Source organism: Phaseolus vulgaris, chromosome 7 (assembly GCF_000499845.2).
Source record: "Phaseolus vulgaris cultivar G19833 chromosome 7, P. vulgaris v2.0, whole genome shotgun sequence".
NCBI classification, from domain to species: domain Eukaryota; kingdom Viridiplantae; phylum Streptophyta; class Magnoliopsida; order Fabales; family Fabaceae; genus Phaseolus; species Phaseolus vulgaris.
This window is the reverse complement of record NC_023753.2, coordinates 21412807-21436136: the sequence shown is the minus strand read 5'-3', so window position 1 is coordinate 21436136 and position 23330 is coordinate 21412807. Positions and strand designations below refer to the sequence as shown.

The window sequence follows — 23330 nt, the reverse complement described above, 5'->3', positions numbered from 1 at the left end:
ATGATCCCTTTTCTTCAACTTGACCTTGATCTCTATCCCAATTCAACCAATATAATATTTCAATTTAAATTACGTGTTGAATAATTGTATATTTAGTTATATTAATGAAATGAAATAGATATTAGGAGAACACATTTTTTACATACATAAATAGTTGACTAAAGTATTCCCTAATTTTCTGAACCACCTGATAATTTTAAATTAAATCCGAAATTACATACTTAATTTTAGGAAAGAATGAGATGTTAATACAACATACATGCACAATAATTTAAGAACAATTTGTTTAAAAGAAAATATCTATTATATTTATTTATATATTAAGAGCAAAATAGAAAGGTCGTTTTATGAACTAACAGAAACAATAATATAATAATAATAATAATAATAATAATCCAAATGCAAAAGAAGGCTTTCAGTTAAACGAAGGAAACAACAATGGATCTCTCAGTTGCTTCGTCTTCTCTCGCTAAAACTCTTCTTCCTCCATTCTCTTTCTCCCTCCGTCCAAACGCTCCCAAACGGCTGCGATTCTCCAGAAATTCCGCATTCTTTCTCCGGAAACCGCCGTCGATTTCCCGCCAAAACAAGCTCGCCGTCGTCACTGCAATTCAGGTTTCGACTCAATCTGAGAATGACGATTTTGTCCTCGAAGACGTTCCACATCTCACCAACTACCTTCCCGACTTGCCGGTACTACTTGTTTTTCCCTTACTTCACCGAAACTGTTGCCATTTCGCATTTCTTGTTTTCAATTTGTTAGGATGACGTCCTTGATTGTGATATTCTAGTGCCCAAACGCCACTTGTTTATACCATTCTCTTATTTTGTTGATGAAAATATACTATCATGCAATCGTAGTTTTCCATATTTTAGTTAGCTTTAGGCCTTGTTTGGCAGAGTGGAGAGAAACAATGTGAATTAAAATAAAAAGATAATTTAAAATAGGTGTGAAATAAAATAGAAACTATAAATCTTTATTGAAGAGAAATAGAATAGAACAATGACACAAGTAATACCTATTTCTGTCTCTTAACTAAGTCTTTAGGGATCGAATTTTGATGATGTTATTTTGATTACACATGTAATACTCAACTTGTCTGTGGTTAAGATCCCAATGTGTGTTACCACCATGGTTAAAAATCAAGAAGAGATTCACATGAGTGAGAAATAATATGGTCCCGTGAGTTTCAAAATTAATTATTTTTTATGTCTCTAAAACCAAGGAATACCAACTTATTTCAATCTTATTTCCTTCCGTAAACCAAACAAGGTTTTAATGTTTAATTCATGTACACGACATCAGTTAAAAAATCACTTTATATATGACTTTTGAACTGGTTATTCTAGAAAAAAATTACGTTGTCAGTACATAAACTTTTTCTTCTTAAAATGAATTCATATTTTAAACTTTTATACTTTCAACTATTAAATATTTTTTACTTATAGGCATACTATTTGGCAATGCAAAACTTTTTACTATTAATCACTAATTGATCATTTTATACTAAAGTTAGTTGTCAAATACAATGAGATTGATCAGAAAAGCACTCTCTGATCTTTTAGAGTTAGGGAATTATTGTTCCCAATACCCAATCACTAACTTTTAGCCTGTTTGGTCGAATAGAAACTTGTAAATAAATTTATTTTAATTCTAAATCCAACTATTTGAGCTTTTCTCCTTTCTAGACACACTTTTGAAGGCGAAAGCTCTTCATCAAAGTCTAGGACTTCTGTTATAAGGTTGATACGTAATACAAGTGACCAGTCGCAAAGTTTAATAAGAATGAATTTACATGTATGATATCAGTTTTTCAGTATATTTGAGGAGCGGTGGGTTTTTCCCTCCTTCTTTTCTTGTTAAGTAAATCATTTTCTTTTTCAAAAAATAATGGTGATTTTTCTTTTCTTGTTTTCTAGCTGCACGGTGATTTCTAATATTTAATGCATTTCTTCGTCTTTTGTAGGCATATCCAAACCCATTGATGAAGAGCCAAGCTTACTCAATTGTCAAGTAAGTCTACTTCATGCAATTTGCTTTAAATAATGCTTGTGATTTTGTATTGTTACTTCAAAGATTAAATTTTCAAGTTCCCAAAATTTTTGTTTCTTTTAATTATTTTAATACGATTCTTTTATAAAAATTGTTTTATACTTTAAGGAAAAATTTTGTGAGCCCAGAAGACGTGGTTGCTCAAAATGTAAGTGACACAATCCTCTCCGCTCTTTTTCGTGAAATTATATTCTTTATAATGATTGATCGATGTCTACATTTCTTGTAACGTTTCATGTCCAGGTTGTTATTCAAAAGGAAAGTCCAAGAGGAGTTCATTTTCGGCGTGCGGGACCTCGAGAAAAGGTATAAAGTTTGGAAACGTCTATCCATTTGTAATCTTTAAAAACTGATGGTGCCTTCTCTTCTAATATTAGATTTATTTCGAGCCAGAAGAAGTACGTGCTTGCATTGTGACTTGTGGAGGATTATGCCCAGGAATTAATACAGTGATTAGGGAAATTGTATGCGGCTTGAACATCATGTATGGTGTTCAAGATATACTCGGGATTGAGGTTAGTTTTGTGAAATTATAATATTCTGGTGTTCAAGATATACTTGCTGATGTGTGACAACTTACTGTAAACAGTCTGCAACTGTTTCTGTTCCTTATAGAGCAAGCTACTTGTATTATAATCTTTGTTGTAACATATTCAAAAATGCAATGAGATATAAAAAAAAACTCTCTCTAGTTGAATTAAAAGAAAACTTAAAAACCAATGATATACAAATAATATAAGTTGAGAAAAATATGTTTTTAAGTCCATGTACTTTTAAAGTTATGGATTAGTTCTCAAATTCTAAAAACATGTGAATTTTGTCATTCCTTTATTTGTGGCGATTAAAAATCTGCCAGTAGATGTTAAGTTTAAGTATCAAGAATGATTAAATTCAAATATATTTTCAAAAGTTGGATGACTAATTCATCAATTTAAAAGTATAGAACCAAAACCAAGTTCAACAAAAAGTACAGAGACCGAAAACACATTCTTCCTAAAAAAAAATTTAATTAGGGTATTAACCAAAGAGAAGCCATAACATAAATGCAGTTGTATATTGTTCCCCTTAACAATCTAGTGGCAAAGAGGTGTCCTTAAAGAACTGCATAAATTTACCCTGTCAGAGTTTGGGCTCCTTTTTCACCAAAAGCCTTTAATTTGATCTGAGGTTTCTAAACTGAATGACCACACTGAAAATTCATCAAATACACCGATTATTTAATGGAACTAACTACCTGCCTAATGGTTACCTTAAACCATACATTAGATGTAATTATGTTGAAGGTTAGGTAGCTTGGCAACTTTTGAGTGATCTGTTTGAGCTTTAAGAAGAGTACTGGTTATGACCCTTAATTTGGAAGTAATTTTCCGAATCATTATAAATGTTAAGGGAGCAGGAGAGATAATAAGGTATTTTATGTATACTTAAATGCGATAATCTCTACTTGCTTTGTCGGAATGTCTCTTTTTGTTACTAGCCTAGTGAATTTCTGATCCACCTGTTTCTTTTTTCTTTCCTGAATTCTTGTATTACAAGAAAACTATGTTTAAAGTGAATGAGATGGGAAATAATATATACTTTATCAACTTTTAGGTTTGGTATTGTAATTGTAATTTCAACAGCCTTATTGTTTGAGTTTTAAAATATTATTACCGCTATTAGCTTAGCTTTGCAGTTTTTTTAAGGGACTAGCTAATCAATGTCCCAAAGCATTGATTCCTCCTTCTTAAATGATTTTAATTACTTGACAGTCAACTATGAAGTGAATTTATATTTTCAATATGCTCCATCCTGTCATTTTTATAATTCCTAATAAACTAACTAATTCATAAGAATTAAGGAAATTAAATTGAGTTACTAGCATCAAATTTATCCTAAAGGCATTTTTTATAAATTTCCCCTAACATTAATGAGTACTTTTATTCTTTTTTCCTATACTTTTACTAGCTTTAATTCTTTTAATCTCTCTGGTTAGTGATATGTTTATTGCTTTGAGTTTTATTGGCTATGCATGTGAAGAGGCAAATAAAGTTCCCAAAAATGCTCTGCCTATGAAGAGGTGAAGTTTGATTTCCTGGCCTCAGAAGAGCCTAAGACTAATGTTTCCTGCCTACTACTATGTATGAGAATTGACTCATAATTAGGGACATTTTTTCAAAGAGTTAATTAGGAGCATTCTAGATTGATTCTTATAAAAAAATCATGAAAAAGATGTAGTTTGATTCTTACAAGAAGGAAAGGGAGTAATAAATATTAAATACTTACTATTTTTTGTTTCATTAACCTATGCCCTTTGGGCATTGTTAGCAACTTAGCATTTTCCTTTTATGATCTTTCCATGAGTTCTTATTGGTCACCATGTTATTTTTGAAACTGATTTAGGGAGGATATAAAGGGTTTTATTCAAAAAATACCTTGATGTTGACTCCTAAAGTGGTTAACTATATCCATAAACGTGGTGGCACCTTTCTTCGAACATCTCGTGGAGGACATGATACCCACAAGATAGTAGATAACATTGAGGACCGAGGAATAAATCAGGTGTATACATGTTAACAAAAATTTAAATTTTCTATAAAATTTGGACATGATGTCTGAACCAAAGATGATCTGATCTATCTATGTTAGGTATACATTATTGGAGGTGATGGTACACACAAAGGAGCTTCACTCATTTATGAGGTAATTGGTTACTTTCACGAAAGTAATTATTGGATTTCCTGCAGTGAAAAAAACATGATATTGTGAAGTCTTATCATCCTGCCATTATTTTTTTTTATAATAAAATTGTTATATTAATAAAAGGCTAAGATCCTCTGCTGTTGTAATGTCACTGCACAGGATCCATTCCCTCATTCATGTAGTTTTCTTTATGAAATAATGTAATATAATCATCTTTTTATGAAGGAAGTTAAAAGGCGTGGTCTTCAAGTGGCTGTGGCTGGGATTCCAAAGACAATTGATAATGATATTGCTGTAAGTTCTTAGTCCATAATATATTTTGAATTTATACTTACATGGAGATATTTAGGCCATTAGTGAAATATTCTTGTAGTTTGATTTATAGAACAATGTAAATATGTTACAACCCAAAATTCATGGCAAAGAGAGAGTAGGATGACTATCCAATCTGGCAAGTCTTCTAACCATGTGCCAAGATCATAGGAAAACAAGAAAAATTCTTCAGGAAATCAGATAAAGAAACCCCTAAAACTAAGACATTTCTAAATTTACGAATAGCAAAGCAGAGGTTCTAAGATAGAGAAAGCATTTTTTATGTTATTCTGCTTGCTTGTGATTTTGGATCTAGGTGATAGACAAATCTTTTGGATTTGATACTGCTGTGGAAGAAGCCCAGAGAGCCATTGATGCTGCACATGTGGAGGTTGAAAGTGTTGAAAATGGAGTTGGAATTGTGAAGCTGATGGGCAGATACAGTGGTAAATAGTAGTATTACAGAAATGTTATATTCTGTTTTTGCTTCTCGTTTTAGTATTGCAATTCAATTTTTCTAAATAATTTCATTCAATGAAATGACAAAAAATGGGAGCTTTTATCTATGAATGAAATGTTGTTATTAGAACTTTACAAGGTTCCATATGCAGGTTTCATTGCAATGTATGCAACACAGGCAAGTCGAGATGTGGTAAGACATTTGTCTAATATCAGCATTTATCAGTGATGGTCAGATTTGAACTGATTCTTTTCGTTGTGTAAGATTTGTATTTCGTTAACTGTTTCTTGCCATTCTACAAATTAGTCTGATGCATCATAAGTTTTAGAACTTGTAAAATAAAGGAATATTTTTTGAAAGTGTACCCTATGTGGGTGCGGTCTTTGTATTTATTTTCAGTAAATTTGGGTAGCAATACAATGTTGTACAAGATAGTACAGAGGAAAAACACTATCTGCACATTGCTGACCAAAAAAAAACATTGGTGAGGACCTCGAGTGGATTTAACTGAAAATGGATTTAGTCCCCCCTCTCCTGTTTACTGCTAATAGGAGAGATCTTGTTTAATAAATCTTAACTATTTATTATATTTACTACTAAATCTAACCATTAAAATAAAGACCAACTTTTTTTTTTTATCAGCAACGAATTAATAGAATTTAAAAGAAACACTTTAGGGATGTTCCAACCCTTATACATAATAACTCCTAATTAAGCATTCAACAATTAGATCAAAGTTAAGCGGCACACCACTTAACTCAAAAACTTAAAACTAGTTAAAGATACTCAGTCCCAAAACCTGAAACTGCATAACACCAGCATAACACAAACCAGAATCCTGGTGATGAAGGAAAACTACTAGGGGAAACATCCTAACCGCTAGGTGTGACCAGCACAACAAAACCAAGTAGAGCAAAAACTAAAAGGTCTCCAGACCTTGCTGCATTTGCTTCCTGAACCACTACATACCACCATGCATCTACCAAGCATATCAATAGCTTGACCATAGAACGCAGCATATGCCTCAAAACCAAAAAAACACCAAGTGCATTGTTTATATAGCAGAACCAGCATATCAACAATGCCGATACCTCCAAAGTTCATACAAGAGCAATTGCGAAAACACAAGCCATGATGGCCTAGATCGGTATAGTAACCACCAGCTCAACCAAACTGAGGGGCCTGCCTGTCAACCTGTACCTTCACCCCTCCTTACAAAGGCAGAATCGGGCTTTGTTACCACAAACCTCAAACTTCCTCAACAACACCACCTTGACAACGAACAAACCCCATACTCCATGCCTGTAGTCGAGCATCTACCACCGATCCAGGGATTGCCTCTTGACAGCAGAGTGCTTCATCTATAACTCTTAACACATAGCTCAGGATTTAAGATCCAATCTGAGAAAGAGAAGTTAAAATTGTGTACTCTGTTTTTCAACCAAAGCCAAGAGTTGAGTTGTGCCCGGTGAAAGATCTCTTCCGCATCAGGCTTCCCCTGCTTGAAAATGACTAGGTTTCTTTGTTCCCATATTCCTCTCACAGCTGTCACCCACAAACCTTTCCACACAAGGTTTTGCTTTGTGTTCAAGTGTACCAGGTGAAAGTTTTCAAAGTGAACCTTTAAATCCTTATGTTGGACAAACAAAATCCCCATCCACCTTAGACACAAAGACCACACCTGTTGTGCTACTCTGCATTCCAAGAAAAGGTGGTAAGAGGTTTCTACCGAGCCTTCGCATAACGCGCATCCCGTGGTTTCAAATAAAGACCAACTATAACTATAAAAGAAGAATGAGGATCATGGATGCCTAATTTAGTGCTATAATGGGTTAGGTAGTTTTTATTTCAACCATATATATTAAATAATAAATGCAATAAATGGTTAAAATTTATTAAACATAACCTAAACAGAAGAGGATCCAAATCCACGGAAAATGGTAGAATTGGAACTACAAGAATGTTGGATGATAGTAAATAGTTTAATAATATTTTGTCTTGCAGTAATTATAATATTGGAATATCTTTAGATATAATTATTCTATTTAGTGTACATTGTGGAGCTTCTTTTTTACATTCCAGTCAAGTTCTATTACATATTGGCCTATAAAATAGTTTTGGACATGTTTTATTATGCTAGAAATCCAGTGGTGGTATAATATCCAAAATTAATGTAAACATTCAAATTTAGTTCCCAACATAAAATTGCTAAAATACATATTGTAATGAAAATATATTATACCAAGTATTGTATTCTCAGTAGAACACAAACACCTAACAACTCAAAAATATTATAATCGTATAAAGCTGAGATATTACTGTTATTCCTGATATCAAATGTCAACCAATAAAACAGTGGGATAGTTTTATCTTTAAGCCAACCTCTTCTGGATTATTTACTGTAAGAGAATACACTTCTTGAGTATATCTATGATATTTTTTCTCTATATTCCTTTTACTTTATCTGTTCTAGTCAGTTATAACTGACTCTTGGCTGAGTCCTGACAGTATATATAGGGCTGTAAGTTGGTGATTCAGTGGCTTTTGGACTTTCTCATCAAATCAATTGTTTCATTTTCTTAAATTCTCTGCTATTGAGATGTGACCAGAGTAGAGACAGAGAACTCTAATATTATTGATCTGATACAGAAGTCCTATGGAGAGCCCAGAGGATCATCACTGACGGGTGTTAGATGTAACTAACTGACCGAAGCAAGTAGATGCAAGTAAGGTGAATTGTGAAAAATTACATAGAAAAATCTCTCTAACTACCCCCCTCCCCAAAGCTCAAGGTGGGTGAGATATTGTAGGTAGATCAACCACTATGAGCTCTGAGTAAGAGAAACTGTATAGCTAGCACCTTTCGAGAGACAAAGGTTTTGTCAGAACATCAGCCCGCCGGATAATAAGCTGTTTAGCTTGCAACTTTTCTCAAAGCTATCTTAATTATGGTTACCACCTGGCCTGCCTTAGTTGCGGCCTCTTTGGGGGTTGCTTTAATTTCAACATCAAGAAACTCACATTCCCTTGAGATATAACTTAAATAAAGCTTATTCTCAAGTTTCAAGTTGGTTTTGTGTAGTTGGCTTATGTCCAAACCTAGATTCCAAGACTTACCATGTTGATGTATGAATTGTTTTTTATTTCAATAGATATTTATTTTTTAAAATTTCATTTTCTTGGTAGATGGACACTTCACCCCTCTTCGTAAAAGATATTTTAAATGAATGAACAGAGTTCACCATGAAACTCTTATTTGGCTTCATAGATTTTTATTTGAACATGATTAAGAGGAGAAATGAAATGCCAATAATAGCTAGAGTCATTACAGGATTGCTGCTTGATTCCAGAGTCTCCCTTTTATTTGGAAGGAAGAGGTGGGCTTTTTGAGTTTATTGAAGAGAGGCTAAAAGAAAATGGGCATTTAGTTATTGTGGTAGCTGAAGGAGCAGGTCAGGAATATGTTGCTGCAGAAGGGCATGCTGCAGGTAAAAAGGATGCATCAGGAAACAAGCTGCTTCTTGATGTTGGTCCATGGTTATCTGATAAAATCAAAGTACGTTGCGTTATCTTTCCTTTACTTGTATTTCGTCTCTGTTATAAATATATAATATCTGAAGAAATGTACAAGTTATATCGTGAGCACCTTGAAATTGACTGGACTTGAGACTGTATAAAATTGCATATCTTTTCGATAGTTGATTTTAGAACTTAAAAAGATTTATGACCATAGCTAAAACATCTACACAAAAGAAAGTCTTGCATTTCTTTTCAGAATCTGATTTATGCCGATGGGACCAGTTAACTTGCTAAAAGACCGATTCTAGAGTGTTAAATATCAATTACACTTATCTGTAATTTTCTTGTTAAGTTCGTTTTGACGTTATGTTTCCTCTCCTTTTAATCACGACACCTTGAGAGATTGCTGTGAGATTGGAAATTCGTTGATGTGGACTTTACAACTATCCGATCCTAACTTCATAATCTAGTTCATCACTTTAGTTTTCTGATTATGCTTTATTCTTTGTTTGAAAGCCATCTTATTGTGGTCACCTTTAGACCGGAAAGGACTACCTATGGAGGGACTGACAAAAAAGACTGAGCTGAGCGTTGTAGAGTGCAGAAACTGGGATTTATCATCTCTTAAGTTATTCACCGTCTCCTCATTGACATATTTTTTATTGCAGAATCATTTCACAATGTTTCGAAAGATGACAGTGAATATGAAATATATAGGTATTTTCTTTAGTTTTCCACGAATATTTTTTTATTTATTTTGCCCGCCTCTAACAATTGCTTGATATCATTTAATCTTTGGAAGAAATCTCGTTTAAATGTGTTATCCAGTAGATCTGAATATTTGTCAATTTTACATGCTATTGTATCATATGGAAAGGAATTTAACTGTACAACTTAGTTGATTCTAAAAGACTAAACAAAGAAAAGTTGTCGAAAGGTGTGTGTTGGCTCAGAGTGTGACTGAGGGTGTGTTTTTGTGTATCCTTCATCCTGGCTCCTTTTTTTTTTCAGCAAATAATTAATTAAATTAAAAAATAAAAGGGAATACTTTAGGGGTGTCCCAACCCTTATACAACCTACTCTCTACCTATTCTTGCATCCTGATCAGATTGCTATATTATACTAATTGTTTAAGCTTAATAGAAATAACATTAACAAATTGTTTCCCTTTACAAGTTTTGATCCACCTCTCTAAGATAACAGCAAATCTGCAGAATTTGTTTCCTCAATACCAGCATTCTTCACGTAATCCCTCAGCAGAAGAACTCCTTCACCATTGTCCCATTTTGGCTAATTGTTACGCAATCTAAATTATAATCCCTTCTTTGTCATCACTTACCTTTCATCTTACCCTTTCCCCCCTTTCTTAGATAAATTGTCGCCAATGGATGCCTTCTTCCTTCCCAGTTGTTTATCAGTGACTGCCATCTTCTCTATCATTGTTGGGTTCACTTCTCTCACCTTCTTAACATCTTGTTTTCTTCCTCTTACTATGTTGTCTGCAGGGATTTCTTACCATTACTATCTTCTTGCCGTTAAACAACACTTCTTACTCCTCCCTGCAAAAAATTCCAAGTATATTCATCACAGCTCCACAACAAAATATTGAACCTCACCCTTCCAACTATGCCAGCTTCTCTGTCCTCTGCTACTTATTATTGAACATCTCCTCATCCTGTTTACCTGCAACACAAGACAACTACCTTCTACTCCAATCAAAAGACATAAAACAGAATGTTCTATAACCATGGATATTCAAATCAAACACAGTTCTTAGTACCATCCAGCCTTTCATGCTTTAAGAATAGAATATGAAATAGTTACACAGATTGCTACAAGCTGAATTTATTTTGTTACCATATTAATACAGGTTAGGGGTGATAAAACCCATTCAGAATAAGAGAAGTTCACTTTCCTTTCTTTATGTTTCATCCAAACCCAGGATTGTACTTGTGCCAAAGTAAAGATTTCCTCTGCATCTACCTTGATTAAAAATAACCCTGTTTCTATGCTTCCATATACACCACACGACTGAAACCCACATGCTTTTCCATAATCTGTTGCCTTCTTGATTTAAGCATAAGCATGAGAATTGTTCGAAATGACAAAACAAATCATTGTGGTTCACCGAACTAATCCCCAACCAGCTGAGACACAAATTCCAAACTTTAATTGATTCCTCGCATAAAACTAAGATGTGCGAAGTTGTCTCCTCCTCCTTCCTACATAAAACGCATAAAGTATCCTCCATTGCAACACCCCTTCTCACCCCTTCTCTGTAAATTCTTTTTAGTCGTGATTCTATTCGAAAAAGCCCTCCACGTGGAGTGGAGTTGGCTTTGATGATCAACACTTTCATTAGTCAAAAAGAGCTGGAATCTGCTTCAATTGGACAATTTGATTCATCTAACGGATATATATACATTACGTTTCATTACGGCAGAGACATAACAAAGTTTTAATTTATTCATTTAATTCAGCAAGCTATAAGAGCAGTGTAATATATATATATATATATATATATATATATATATAAAGAGGGATTCAAGAGTAATTTTAAAAGAATTATAGACTTTGTGCAGACAAAATTCTCTATTATTACTTATAGAAGAGAAAAATAAGAAGAAATAGATGTGGTATTAGTTAAATTAACTTGTAAGCTCTGCAAAGTTTTACTTATAGTTTCTCTAATTTTTTTTTTTTTAACTTGTCAATAAGTTAATTTTAGTATATGAAAAAAAATATTTCATGCTTTTTTCCTTTTTGTTCTAGAGATGTAGTAATTATTCGCTAATTTATTTAAATTCAGTTAATCTTGGGAGCAGCTTGCTCTACTTCTTTATTGAAATCTTGAAATTTGTTATTTTCGTTATGAAATTCGTTTGTTACTTTCATAGATCCAACGTACATGATTCGAGCTATTCCAAGTAATGCCTCGGACAACATTTACTGCACTCTCCTTGCTCATGGCGCTGTTCATGGAACTATGGCTGGATACACTGGCTTCACAGTCGGGCCTGTGAACAGTAAACATGCTTATATCCCAATTGCTGTGAGTGGCTCATTTCATTAACTCGTGTATATTCAATTCAAGTAATTTACTATCATTGCTAAACACTGTGCTACGCTTAACAATCTTTTAGTATTTTTGTTTGCTTTGTTATTTTCTGAAACAATTTTTTATATCCTATTAATTTCATATAGATTTTCTAATTCAAATATTTTCTGTTGTTTTCTTCAGTAGGTCTTCAGTTTTTACATACTACAATTCAATTGAAAACCTTTCTAGACTAAAACATCAAGGGTTGTGGAATGGAATAATATATCGGAATAGCTATTAAATTGAGCCATTGAATGAATTCCATGGCTTCCAGACTCGGCATTCATACTCCTCATCCAAACGACCAACTGTTCCAAATGGATGAAACCTTGTACCCATGTAGAATGATCATTGAGTATTTTGATTCTTATTGAAGAAACTTTCCTAACGTCCACCTGGATTCTCCCCAAGCAACCTGCTATAACAAGAAAAACATTAAAAAAAATGATTTTATTCTTCCATGCATTAAGAAAATACCATAGATGAGTCTTTATAGAGACTTTTTATTAAGTAAAAAAACTGAACTAGTCTAACTAGGATTAACGATCATAAAAGATGACTGAAGATGAAGAAGAGAAAGCTTGCCTGCCAGCCAGCCTGGCACAAAAATATGCAGTTTTTTTTTTTCTGAAAGTTGCAGGAGGTTGATGAAGTTTCTGAAATTTGAACCCTGGAAATAAATTTGTCACGGAAACCATTTCCACCATCTGAAGCTACAAAAAGAAAACGAAAGCCCTTTCTGGGTTGATCTCAGACACCATCTGATAGACTGCAAGATTAAGTTGACCCTGACTATCAACATGCTGTATTTTTCTTTGCTTTTAATAATTGGATATATTCAGTGAAAAGCCATTGATTATTTGATAATTTCTCCATACAACTAGTCGTTTCTTTTAAGTGTGTAATTGGAGATTTTGTTCTACATCGTTTCTCATACTATTATATTGCTTGTTTCGTGCATTGCGTAATATATACCACCAGTTGATCACCGAACATCTTGTTGCAGCGTGTGACGGAGAGGCAGAAAACGGTGAAGCTGAGTGATAGGATGTGGGCTAGACTTCTTGCATCGACGAATCAACCAGGTTTCGTTGCCTCTGATCAATAGAGTTCACAAAGAGGTCGAGAAGTAATACTATATGATTATTACCCCTATCCAGGTTTATCATGAATATTGATTGATTTCTGTGAATTTATTTGTCAGATGATGCATTAACATTTATTTAGCATATGGGGGGTTATACTGCCTATTCATTTTGTTAATTGCGAAGTGGACATGTTGAAAATCAGAATCAAAATTTAATACATTTATACACGGCCACCACATAAGTTCCGCCACACCCCCTCTGCTCAAATCACGTATACTTTACGTGCCTAGAATGTGTCTACAAATTAAAAAGAAAAATGGTTGAAAACTGTTCTTGAAAAGTCTCATGCTAGCCTCGTGTTTTATTTATTTTTAAAATGCTATAAATATGGAATATTTTAATCCATGGCAATATTTTAAGTCTCTGAATGGTCCTAATAGAAAAAAATAGAGTAAATGAAAAAAAAGAGTTAAAATAAAGATAAGAGAGAAATAAAATAAAAGTTAAATGTATTTGATAGAAGAAAATAGAGAAAAAGTAGTGAAAGATAAGACCTAATCACTTATTAATTATCTTCTACTTATTCCTATTTCTGTGATACCAAATAAGTTGAATCTATTAGATCACTTTTATCTTTGGATGATGATGTAGTAACATATGGTAGCCATACTGCCTTTTATAATAGGGAAGTGGATACGTTGAAAATTAGAATTGAATAGCCTTTATTCAGGACGGAAGGCATGATTAGGGTGGTGGTGTTAGGGTGGTGGCGTAACCGTAAGAAATTTCTACGCTTAAATACCCTATTTTCTTTTGCTCACAGTCAAACTTTTACATTTCATTAATGTTTTAATGATTTTTTTTTAAAATGTATAAAAGATAATATACTTTAAATTTAAATAAATTTATTTAATGGACGAGAACAACTGTTTAATTTATTATTGTTTGCTTATTATAGTTTGAAATAAAAAAAAGTCATATGAACAGTGTATTACATAAAGATACCTTTTCTAAATAATAAAAAGTCCAATATTTTTTACTTATTTTAATATATTTTAAATAAAAAAAAAAGTTCATGGATGGCATTAAATAAGGATTAGTTTTAATTTGTATTAAATGATCAATAGTTTTTACTGTAGTTTTATGATTTAAAATTAAGTTAAAATTAAAAGTTACTTTTATTTTCAATGCTCGATTGAAATATAGTTTCAAAAAAGAGATTATATAGATTGCAACTAAGGGATTGAGAAAGATGGGAAACTCCAATGTATATACAGAGAAAGTAAATACTGAATCCTTATTTCAAAATAAAATAAAAGAAAAATAGTTCAGAAAGTTGGTAACATGAAGCGAGAAAGAGTATAAAGTGAAAAAGGAAGGTATATTTATCATTAATTTGAATAAAAGTACTTCATAACTTCAATTATTTTAGAACAGGGGTAAGCATCATTCCTTTTCATTATACGTACTCGTTTTACAATAGTCCAATCATGGTAAATAATCAAATTCAGTCACGTGTCTGCACATTTTAATATTCGTAAAAGAAAATCATTCAGTAATTATCCTTGTGAATGCAAGTGATTTATGTATGTGCTTGAGTTAATCAAGGTAAGTATACTTTTTACATTTTTACATACATAAATCTTATGAGGAAATAGTAGAAGAATGCCAGTCTTGTGTTTAAAAAGTGAAATTCCAGGTTTACTTTTTTTGGGGAAGTGAGGCCACGCTGTTGACTTGTGTCTATTGAACTGTTATGCTAGTTGTAGGACAGTAGCACAAATTATATCCGTAGGTTTAGAGATAATACCTATTATTACCTTGTTGGTTTTGGCAAACCACTGCGCAAGTGTATGAAGTATACGTCTAAGACAGTACTTCAATGCTTTGATGTGATTTGTTTAAAATATAAAAATTAATGTCCTTAATCGTTTTGATACAAGTTGTATCATTTCTTTAAAACAGCAGCCTTTTTTCTAGCTCGCAATGCAATGTATACTAATCACCAAGAAACAAACCAAAAACAAGTTCTTTACTCTTTGCATACAAGTTGTCAAGTTTCTTGTCGCTATTAGTTTACTTGATTTATTTGCTCTTTGTACAAAACAGCTGTATCGCTAACTGCCAAAGACCAAGTTGAGCATCTAACCAATAATGATTTTGTTGCTTTAATGTGGGGTACCCAAATAGAGGACCATTTAATTTGGATAAGATTGTATACTTCCAGAGTGAAAACCGTGTAAGTCTCCATTCCCATTAACAATATAATCAATTCTGATGTATCAATAGTAGTGACTAATTTGTCTCTATATATGTGTGTATGGATGGATATATATAGTTTCTATCTTTTTAGCATTCCAAATTAAACCAACCAGCCTCCTGTTCAACAGTTCTTGTTTCTTAAAAATGGCCACAGAAGAAGAAATTTCAACTTTGAAACTGATGCGCCAATATCTCTTGGGGGATATTTCAGACCCTTTTCTCGCCAACCTCATTCCTGTAAAAGTTGAAGACTCCTCATCAGAACTTGATTTCGGTTCAAACTTCTCAGAACAAAGCAGCTTCTACAGGTTTCTAGAATGCTTTGATTTTGAAGCAGACAAAGAAGTGACAGGTCTCACTTTTCATCATAAAATCCAAAACTCCATTGCTACAAGTCCACTCCAGAATTCTGATTTGGCAGATCCAACTGTGTCAGTGAAAAAGGAAGCAACATGTTGTTATGAGACAAGGCGTTACAGAGGAGTGAGGAGAAGGCCATGGGGGAAGTTTGCTGCAGAGATCCGTGACCCCAAAAGGAAAGGGAGCAGGGTGTGGCTAGGCACGTATGACAGTGAGATTGATGCTGCTAAGGCTTATGATTGTGCTGCCTTCAGAATGAGGGGTCAGAAGGCTGTATTGAATTTCCCCTTGGAGGCTGGAAAGTCTCATCCGGAGCCCAACAGTTGTGGCAGGAAAAGAAGAAGAGAGTGCACAACAGTTGCCACAACTTCAAGTCATGTATGTCATGAAAAATAAGTCAGTGTAGGAGTGAGTCAGTACCATGTTTTTTGTCAGTTAAATAAGTTAATGCAAAGGTTTTTTTATCTGAATCCTTGAGTTATTGCTAAGGGAAGCATATACATATATATATACAAATATATATATATATATATTTATATATATATTTGTATATATATATATATATTTGTATATATATATATTTATATATATATATATACACTTGTATATATATGTATACTTGTATTTTATGAAAGTAATATAAAATGATATTTAAAAAATGTAAAAAAATATATACAGTAGGGTAACAGAAGATGATCACGAGGGCCACCCGTAGGGTGACGCGTGGACCGGGTAACAGAGAGATCAGGGAGCAGATCATCCAAAGAGGTGATCGGTGGTCAGTAGCCAAGTGGCCACCGACAGATCAGTCGGCAGAGAAGTCAGGGGACAGATCACCCAGAACGGTGATCGGTGGTCAGTAACCAAGCGGTCACCGACAGATCAGTTCCCAGATGAACACCTGGGGGCAGAACGCGAGAAGCAGTAGGGCACCGATCAGTCATCGAGTGCATGGTCATCGGGGTCTCATGTCACACGCAGTTAAGCTGGGACTGAGGTTCCCAACGAGAGCGTTACGCACGGACCTCGCATGAACATATCTCAGAGAATTGTGCATGAGGGTGGCATGAGGGAGCTAGCGAGCCGGTCAGTGATTGGCGACTCCCTCAACCCGTTACGTGCATGACATCGTGAAGGGGGAATCGTCAACGCCAGAGAGCAATGCTTGGTGAGTGTGCCTAGACCAGCCACACCTGGCGTTCTCCTGAGAGTATGCGATTTACCCAGATAAAAGGAATGCGCTAAGTTACTCCGCAAGGGAATAACTTAGGCACACAGAGAGAAGTGCTAGAGCCCCTCAAGTAGTGACACGTGTGTGGTTAGTTGCATGCCTCCACGTGTCATCATCCGAGAGGGGCGCGGTCCAGACAAAGGTGCACTCCGTACCGCTAAAGGTACAGACAAGCGCAGACACTCCCGTTCTACTGATTCTGGAGGTACGTTGCCACAGAAAAGCACAACAGGGTTCTGACACATGCCAGAGAGGCATAACAGAATTCTGTTAGGCGCAGATACAGAGGGAGGCATAAAAGAGAATCAGGGGAAGATTGAGGGGAGAGTTTTTTACACACGCTGTTTTTACACACATTATTTTCTCTAGTGATTCTGTGATCTAACTTGAGCGCCGGAGCGCCACCGGCCGCAGAGGCGCCACTGTGTCTTTTTCAGGTTCTCAGAGAGGCTATCTGTGGAGCGGACTTGGAGGGCACGTGGTGTCAAGCTGGTGAGGAAGATCGTGACGAGGCAACGCTCTTGCGCTAAGTCAACAGGCAGGATCAAAGTTGAAGTAAGGAGTGAAAATTTTTAAAATGTAATAAGGAATCTACTTTTGCACACTACACTTCACATATTAAGCAACAAACAATGAAAAATTCTATCAAATATGTCAAACAATAAAAAATTAAATAAGATTGAAAGGATGATAGTTAACATCGACACCTGAGTTAAGCAGGTTAGCTCGGTGGTTTGGTCGAGTTAATGGGTCACGTAAGTGGGCTCCAGGAATGCGTGTGTTGAGGTTCATTCATATATATAAGGCTTGGTCAACGAAAAAGTGCATGTGGTGTGTATAGTACATTCGGGTCTAGCACAGGTAAATATTCCGTAAAGACGCCTAAGCTCAACAGCGTTAGGGTTTTTGGGGATAAGCTGCATGCATGGTACGTGAAGGCTAATACGCCTACAGTAAACAGATGAGCCCCATGAACCACCTGTTCCCAAAGTCAACTGGCGACCAGGTCAACTAGCAAGAACATTTGACACCCATCGTGGGGCCCGATAAAACTAGGTCTCACCCACAGTTGTGATCAAAGCTATTAGGCGATATGAGGAATACAAGACAAGGTCTATTTGGATAGGAAGGAGGTGACAACATCACCATGCAGCAACTCATGGAAACTGACCACACTCTTTAGCAGACGATGACGACATCCAAGGCTGACCAGGAGAGGGTTTTGGCCGAGGTTCGAGTCGAGCAGGAACTCAGACAAGACCAATTTAGGGTCGAGTTGGATGCGTTACGCACAAGCAATGAAGAGCTATGCAGGGTCAATGAGGAGCTACGGAGAGATCTACAACGCTTGGGGGAACACGTGGCGGGGGAGCAAAGCCCACCTATTCCAGTTAAAGCCCGCCCCATGCCGTTCTCTCAGGCGATCATGAACGTCATGATACCAATGAATTTTATGACACCGAGAATCACTTTCACAAGTACTGAAGACCAGGAAGCCCACATCACGGCTTTCCATACTCAGATGTTGATCTCCGGAGGAACAAATGCCATGCATTGCAAACTGTTCATGGGGACGTTCGTAGGCACGACATTGGATTGGTTCATTGGACTCCCTGACGGACACATAACCTCATTCGATTAGTTCTCCACTTTGTTCAATGAGCAGTTCATAGTCAACTAAGCTCCACCCCCAGTCTCTTTCAACCTCTTCGGGGTGAAGCAGTATCAAGGTGAGCCCCTGAAGGACTTCCTAAATCGGGTTGGGGCATTGGTGGTAAAGTTACACACCAAAGATGAAGCTCTGATGCTGCAAGCCTTTGGGCAAGGAATTTTGTCAAGGCAGTTCAACTATTCTTTGATAAGGATTTAGGCGAAGACGTTTAGCGAGATCCGGCGATGAGATGTTGCCCACATCGACGCCGAAGAATAGGTGATGGTAAAACGTGGAAGCGTTGGGCCGATGAAGCCCCGGAAGAGCAGCCGAGCTCAACCCATAAGAGTACATGAAGCCGCGACGGAGAAGAGATCACCAACCAGACATGTACCCTACGAATCGATGAAGCATCTGACTAGGGCAAGGGAAGGAAGACCTGCCCTGTCGACACAAGTTCAAAATAAGCCTCAAGGAGTTGATCGCCATCCCAGACGTGGCCGACAAGTTGAAGTTCCCCCCGAAAGGGTGACAAGAATTTGGGGCCAAGTAAGGGCACCTGGTGCGAGTTCCACAAAGCCTTCGGGCATGGCGTGCGAAACTGTCTAGCACTAGGATACCAATGGATGATATGGCGAAGAATGGTTTCCTGAAGGAGTATCTAGAGGAAGGTCAAGAGGCCTTGACGGCAGTGACACCAACAACGGATTAGGGACATGAAGTGTCAATCCATGGTGAGGTCAACACGATCTATGGGGTTTCTCAGGGGGTGGATGCACCGCCTTCCAGTGGAAGAAATACGCTAGAGGAGTGATGGTAGTAGAGGCGCGAGAGCCTGATCAGTCGCCCGAGCCCGACCTCTACTTCACTAAGGCTGATTTGCAGGATGTAGTCCCACATGACAACGACCCAGTAGTGATCTCGGTGGTCACGGTTGGACGAAGGGTGCACCGAGTCCTTATTGATCAAGGGAGCTCGACCGATGTAATGTTTTGGTCAACCTTTAACAAGTTGCAGTTGTTGCTCGACCAACTGAGACCATACGATGACTGTTTGTACGGTTTCGCTGGAGACCAGCTCACAGACGGCACCACATCTCGAACCACCAATATCAGATACCTCGTCGTAAATGCTTCGTCAGCCTACAACATCCTCTTGGGCAGACCTGCCCTAAAAAGGTTGGGAGTAGTGGCCTCAACGAGGCACATGAAAATGAAGTTGCCCTCCCTTGAGGGAGGGGTAATTACCATCAAATCCGACCAGAAGGTGACAAAGAAATTCTACGAGAATAGCCTGAAGACTAAGAGAGGAGTATGCGCGATCATTGCCCAACCTCAAGAGGCAGGAGGGGTCACTCGTGCGGAGATCTCCCGGGAAAGGCGACTTGAGCCTGCAGGAGAGGTTCAGGAAAGAGAGATTCGAGGAAAGAAGTTCAAGCTTGACAAGTCCCTAAGCCAAGAGATGCAAAACCAGATTGTCGAAGTCATAGCACGACACTTGAACGCCTTTGCATGGTCTGCTTCAGACATGCCCGTCTTCGACCCTGACTTTCTATGTCATCGACTCACGATGAACCCAAAGGTCAGACCTACCCTATAAAGGCGAAGGAAGTTCAATAAAGAAAGACGCCTGGTCATCAGGCAAGAGACTCAAAAGCTGTTAAGTGTTGGCCACATAAGGGAAATCCAATACCCTGAGTGGTTAGCAAATGTGGTGTTGGTCAAGAAGGCCAACAGGAAGTGGAGGATGTGCGTTGATTTTACGGATTTGAACAAGGCCTGTCCGAAGGATTCATATCCGCTAGTCAGCATGGACGCCCTGGTGGATAGCGCGTCAGGCTGCCGACTTCTCAGTTTTCTAGACGCCTTCTCGGGGTACAACCAAATCTGGATGCACCCTCGAGATGAATGCAAGACAGCGTTCTTGACAAAGCTCTCTAGCTATTGCTACAAGGTGATGCCCTTCGGGCTTAAGAATGCTGGCGCCACCTACCAGAGGCTGATTGATAGGATTCATGCCCCATGATTGGGCGAAATGTGCAAGCATATGTGGATGATATAGTCGTCACCTCCAGGGAGAAGGACCAACACATTGTTGATCTAGAGGAGCTATTCACCATGATAGCCAGGTATAATTTGAAGTTAAATCTCGAAAAGTGCGTATTCCGGGTGGAAGTAGGGATGTTCTTGGGGTTTCTCCTCACCGGGCGGGGAATAGAGGCGAACCCCGAGAAGTGTGCAACGATCATAGCGATGAGAAGCCCAACCTCGATGAAGGAAATACAACAGCTAATAGGACGAATGGTCGCCCTGTCCTGGTTTGTATCAGCTGAAGGAGATCAGGGACATCCCTATTTTCAATGCTTGAGGAGGAACAACCAATTTGTATGGACAGACGAGTGTGAGGAATCGTTCCTCAAGCTGAAGGAGTACTTGGCCAACCCGCCAGTCCTGTGCAAACCACTTCCAGGTACTCCCCTCCGTCTTTACTTCGCTATCACAAATCGAGTGATCAGCTCGGTCATAGTACAAGAGTAGGATCATGTTCAGAGGCCTGTATATTTTGTTAGCAAAGTGTTGCAGGGGACTGAGGTGCACTATCAGGCCATTGAGAAGGCGACCCTAGCAGTAGTATTCGCAGCATGAAGGCTCCGCTACTATTTCCAGAGTTTCACAGTGATCGTGATCGTGATCGTGATGTTACTAATCGAGCAGGCCCTAAGATTCGCCTTTAAAGCTAGTAATAACCAAGCTGAATACGAAGCCTTAGTGGCAGGGATGTTGCTGGCCAAAGAGATGGGTGCTCGAAGCTTGTTGGTAAAAATTGATTCGCAGCTAGTAACTGGGCAAGTTACGGGTGAGTACAAGGTCAAGGATCCCCAGATGGCCTTATATTTAAGGTATGTCATGCTCTTAAATGAGACCTTCGCTGCGTTCGAGTTGGTGCACGTTCTCAGGGAACACAATGCCCGAGCTGACTTATTGACAAAGCTCTCCAGCTTAGGCAATTTGGGCCGACAAAGGACAGTTATCCAGGAAACCTTGAAAGCGCCCAGGACCACCACAGGCTGCGAGGAAGAGGTCCAGCAGGTGAGTGTCTTCGATGGCAGAAGAAGAGGGCACCGATCGTTAACACAAGAAACCTGAGGGTGCCCAAGGTAAGTGTTTATGACTTGTCAAGGGGAGAATCGTCAGACGTTTGCCTAGTCGACGTGAGTGAAACCTGGATGACACCCTATAGGCATTACTTGGTTGATGGCCTACTCTTATAGGAGCCAACGGAGGCCAAAATCATTAAGAAGAATGTAAACAAATATACCCTAGAAGATGAAAAGTTGTTCAGGCATGGCTACACTCACCCTATCTTGTCTTGTGTGAGCGGTGAGCAGTGCACACGTATCATGGCTGAGCTCCATGAAGGTATCTATGGCAGTCATGTCGGGGGACAAGCTCTCTCATCAAAGGCTGTCCGAGCAGGGTATTACTGGCCGACCATGAGGGAGGACTGCACGAAGTATGCACAATGATGCAAACAATGCCAACAGCATGCCGATTGTTATCATGCACCCCCGGAGGAATTGCGATCGATCCACAGCCCGTGGCCTTTCCACACATGGGGAATCAATATCCTGGGCCCGTTTCCCCTAGCAGTTCGCTAGATGAAGTACTTAGTCGTGGCCATTGAGTACTTTACGAAGTGGATAGAGGCCGAGCCCGTCACACAGATAACAACCCACAAGGTTTAACACTTTGTGTGGAAGAACATAGTTTGCCGTTTTGGAATCCCGAAGCGTTTAGTGTCTGACAATGGCACCTAGTTTGCAAGTCAGCAGCTAGGCAAACTATGCACAGAGCTCGACATCAGGCAGGTGTTTGTCTCGGTAGAGCACCTTCAGACTAATGGCCAGGTCGAATATGCTAATCGAGTCTTGCTTAAGAAGAGAATAAAGAAAGCCAAGGGAACTTGGGCAGACAAGGTTCCTAGAATTGTGTGGGCTCACCACACCACTCCCCAATCCACCACCAAGGAGACACCTTTTAGCTTAGTGTATGGGTCGGATGCTATAATCCCCGTCGAGATCCAGGAAAGCTCACTGCGGTTCCAAAACTTCGTGGTCGAGGAGTCTAACGAGGAAAGGAAGGTAAATTTAGGTCTGCTCAACGAGGTCAAAGAGGAAGCGTGCATCAAGGCCAAAGCCTTGAAGAGAAGGGTGGAATATAAGCAGAAGTCCAAGCTGAGGCCCCGGTAGTTCCAGGTCCCCGACCTGGTAATGCGGAAAGCTCACCCTTATTAGTTGGAGATTAAGTTGTCTCCCAAGTAGACTGGCCCATTCCGCGTGATAGAGGTACTTGGAAACAGAGCGTATAGACCTTAGACCTTGGAAGGCGGGGTTATTCCCCGAACATGGAATGGGGCCAATCTTAAGTTTTATTTCAGTTAATTATGCTATTGTATGCAATATGAACATTTAAAGGGACACTCTTTTTCCTTTATCAGGGTTTTTTAATGAGGTCTCCCAATAAAAAGTTATTTGAAAAATATGCTTGCAGTATACTTTGATAACATAAGAAATCTCCCTTTAGGGAGTAAAAAGGTTCATAGCGATTCAGGC

At 37.8% G+C, this 23330-nt stretch overlaps 4 protein-coding genes and 1 long non-coding RNA gene across 8 annotated transcripts; 4 read left to right on the top strand and 1 right to left on the bottom strand.

Annotated features, from left to right (window-relative positions):
• The first annotated feature begins 397 nt into the window (after window positions 1–397).
• On the top strand, window positions 398–13464 carry LOC137828459 (ATP-dependent 6-phosphofructokinase 4, chloroplastic-like). 4 transcript variants are annotated; one of them, XR_011083891.1, is made up of 14 exons: window positions 398–693; window positions 1968–2014; window positions 2162–2201; window positions 2297–2359; window positions 2431–2568; window positions 4436–4594; window positions 4682–4735; window positions 4961–5029; window positions 5364–5493; window positions 5659–5699; window positions 8839–9063; window positions 9543–9743; window positions 11924–12078; window positions 13133–13464. XR_011083891.1 is itself a non-coding variant. In XM_068635047.1 (14 exons), the coding sequence occupies exons 1-14, from the start codon at window positions 439–441 to the stop codon at window positions 13232–13234; spliced, it is 1527 nt and encodes a 508-aa protein (XP_068491148.1). In that variant the 5' UTR covers window positions 398–438; the 3' UTR covers window positions 13235–13464. The 4 variants fall into 4 exon arrangements, 3 of the variants coding, with proteins under 3 accessions (XP_068491148.1, XP_068491150.1, XP_068491151.1); XM_068635047.1 differs by having other exon boundaries at window positions 9695–9743; XM_068635049.1 differs by having other exon boundaries at window positions 9695–9743; window positions 13108–13464.
• On the bottom strand, window positions 12232–13133 carry LOC137828461 (uncharacterized). The gene is made up of 2 exons (XR_011083892.1): window positions 12712–13133; window positions 12232–12541 (listed from the first exon to the last, which is right to left on the bottom strand). It is a non-coding gene; the product is annotated as an uncharacterized lncRNA (long non-coding RNA).
• A 1956-nt stretch (window positions 13465–15420) lies between the features above and the next one.
• LOC137828460 (ethylene-responsive transcription factor ERF107-like) lies at window positions 15421–16306 on the top strand. Its single transcript, XM_068635051.1, has one exon. It carries the CDS (start codon window positions 15621–15623, stop codon window positions 16230–16232), a length of 612 nt encoding a protein of 203 aa, XP_068491152.1. The 5' UTR covers window positions 15421–15620; the 3' UTR covers window positions 16233–16306.
• Window positions 16307–19531: 3225 nt separating this feature from the next.
• On the top strand, window positions 19532–20317 carry LOC137829241 (uncharacterized). Its single transcript, XM_068636040.1, has one exon. It carries the CDS (start codon window positions 19532–19534, stop codon window positions 20315–20317), a length of 786 nt encoding a protein of 261 aa, XP_068492141.1.
• A 1097-nt stretch (window positions 20318–21414) lies between these two features.
• Window positions 21415–22967, top strand: LOC137829240 (uncharacterized). The gene is made up of 3 exons (XM_068636039.1): window positions 21415–21807; window positions 21990–22231; window positions 22544–22967. Exons 1-3 carry the CDS (start codon window positions 21415–21417, stop codon window positions 22965–22967), a joined length of 1059 nt encoding a protein of 352 aa, XP_068492140.1.
• The last annotated feature ends 363 nt before the right edge of the window (window positions 22968–23330 follow it).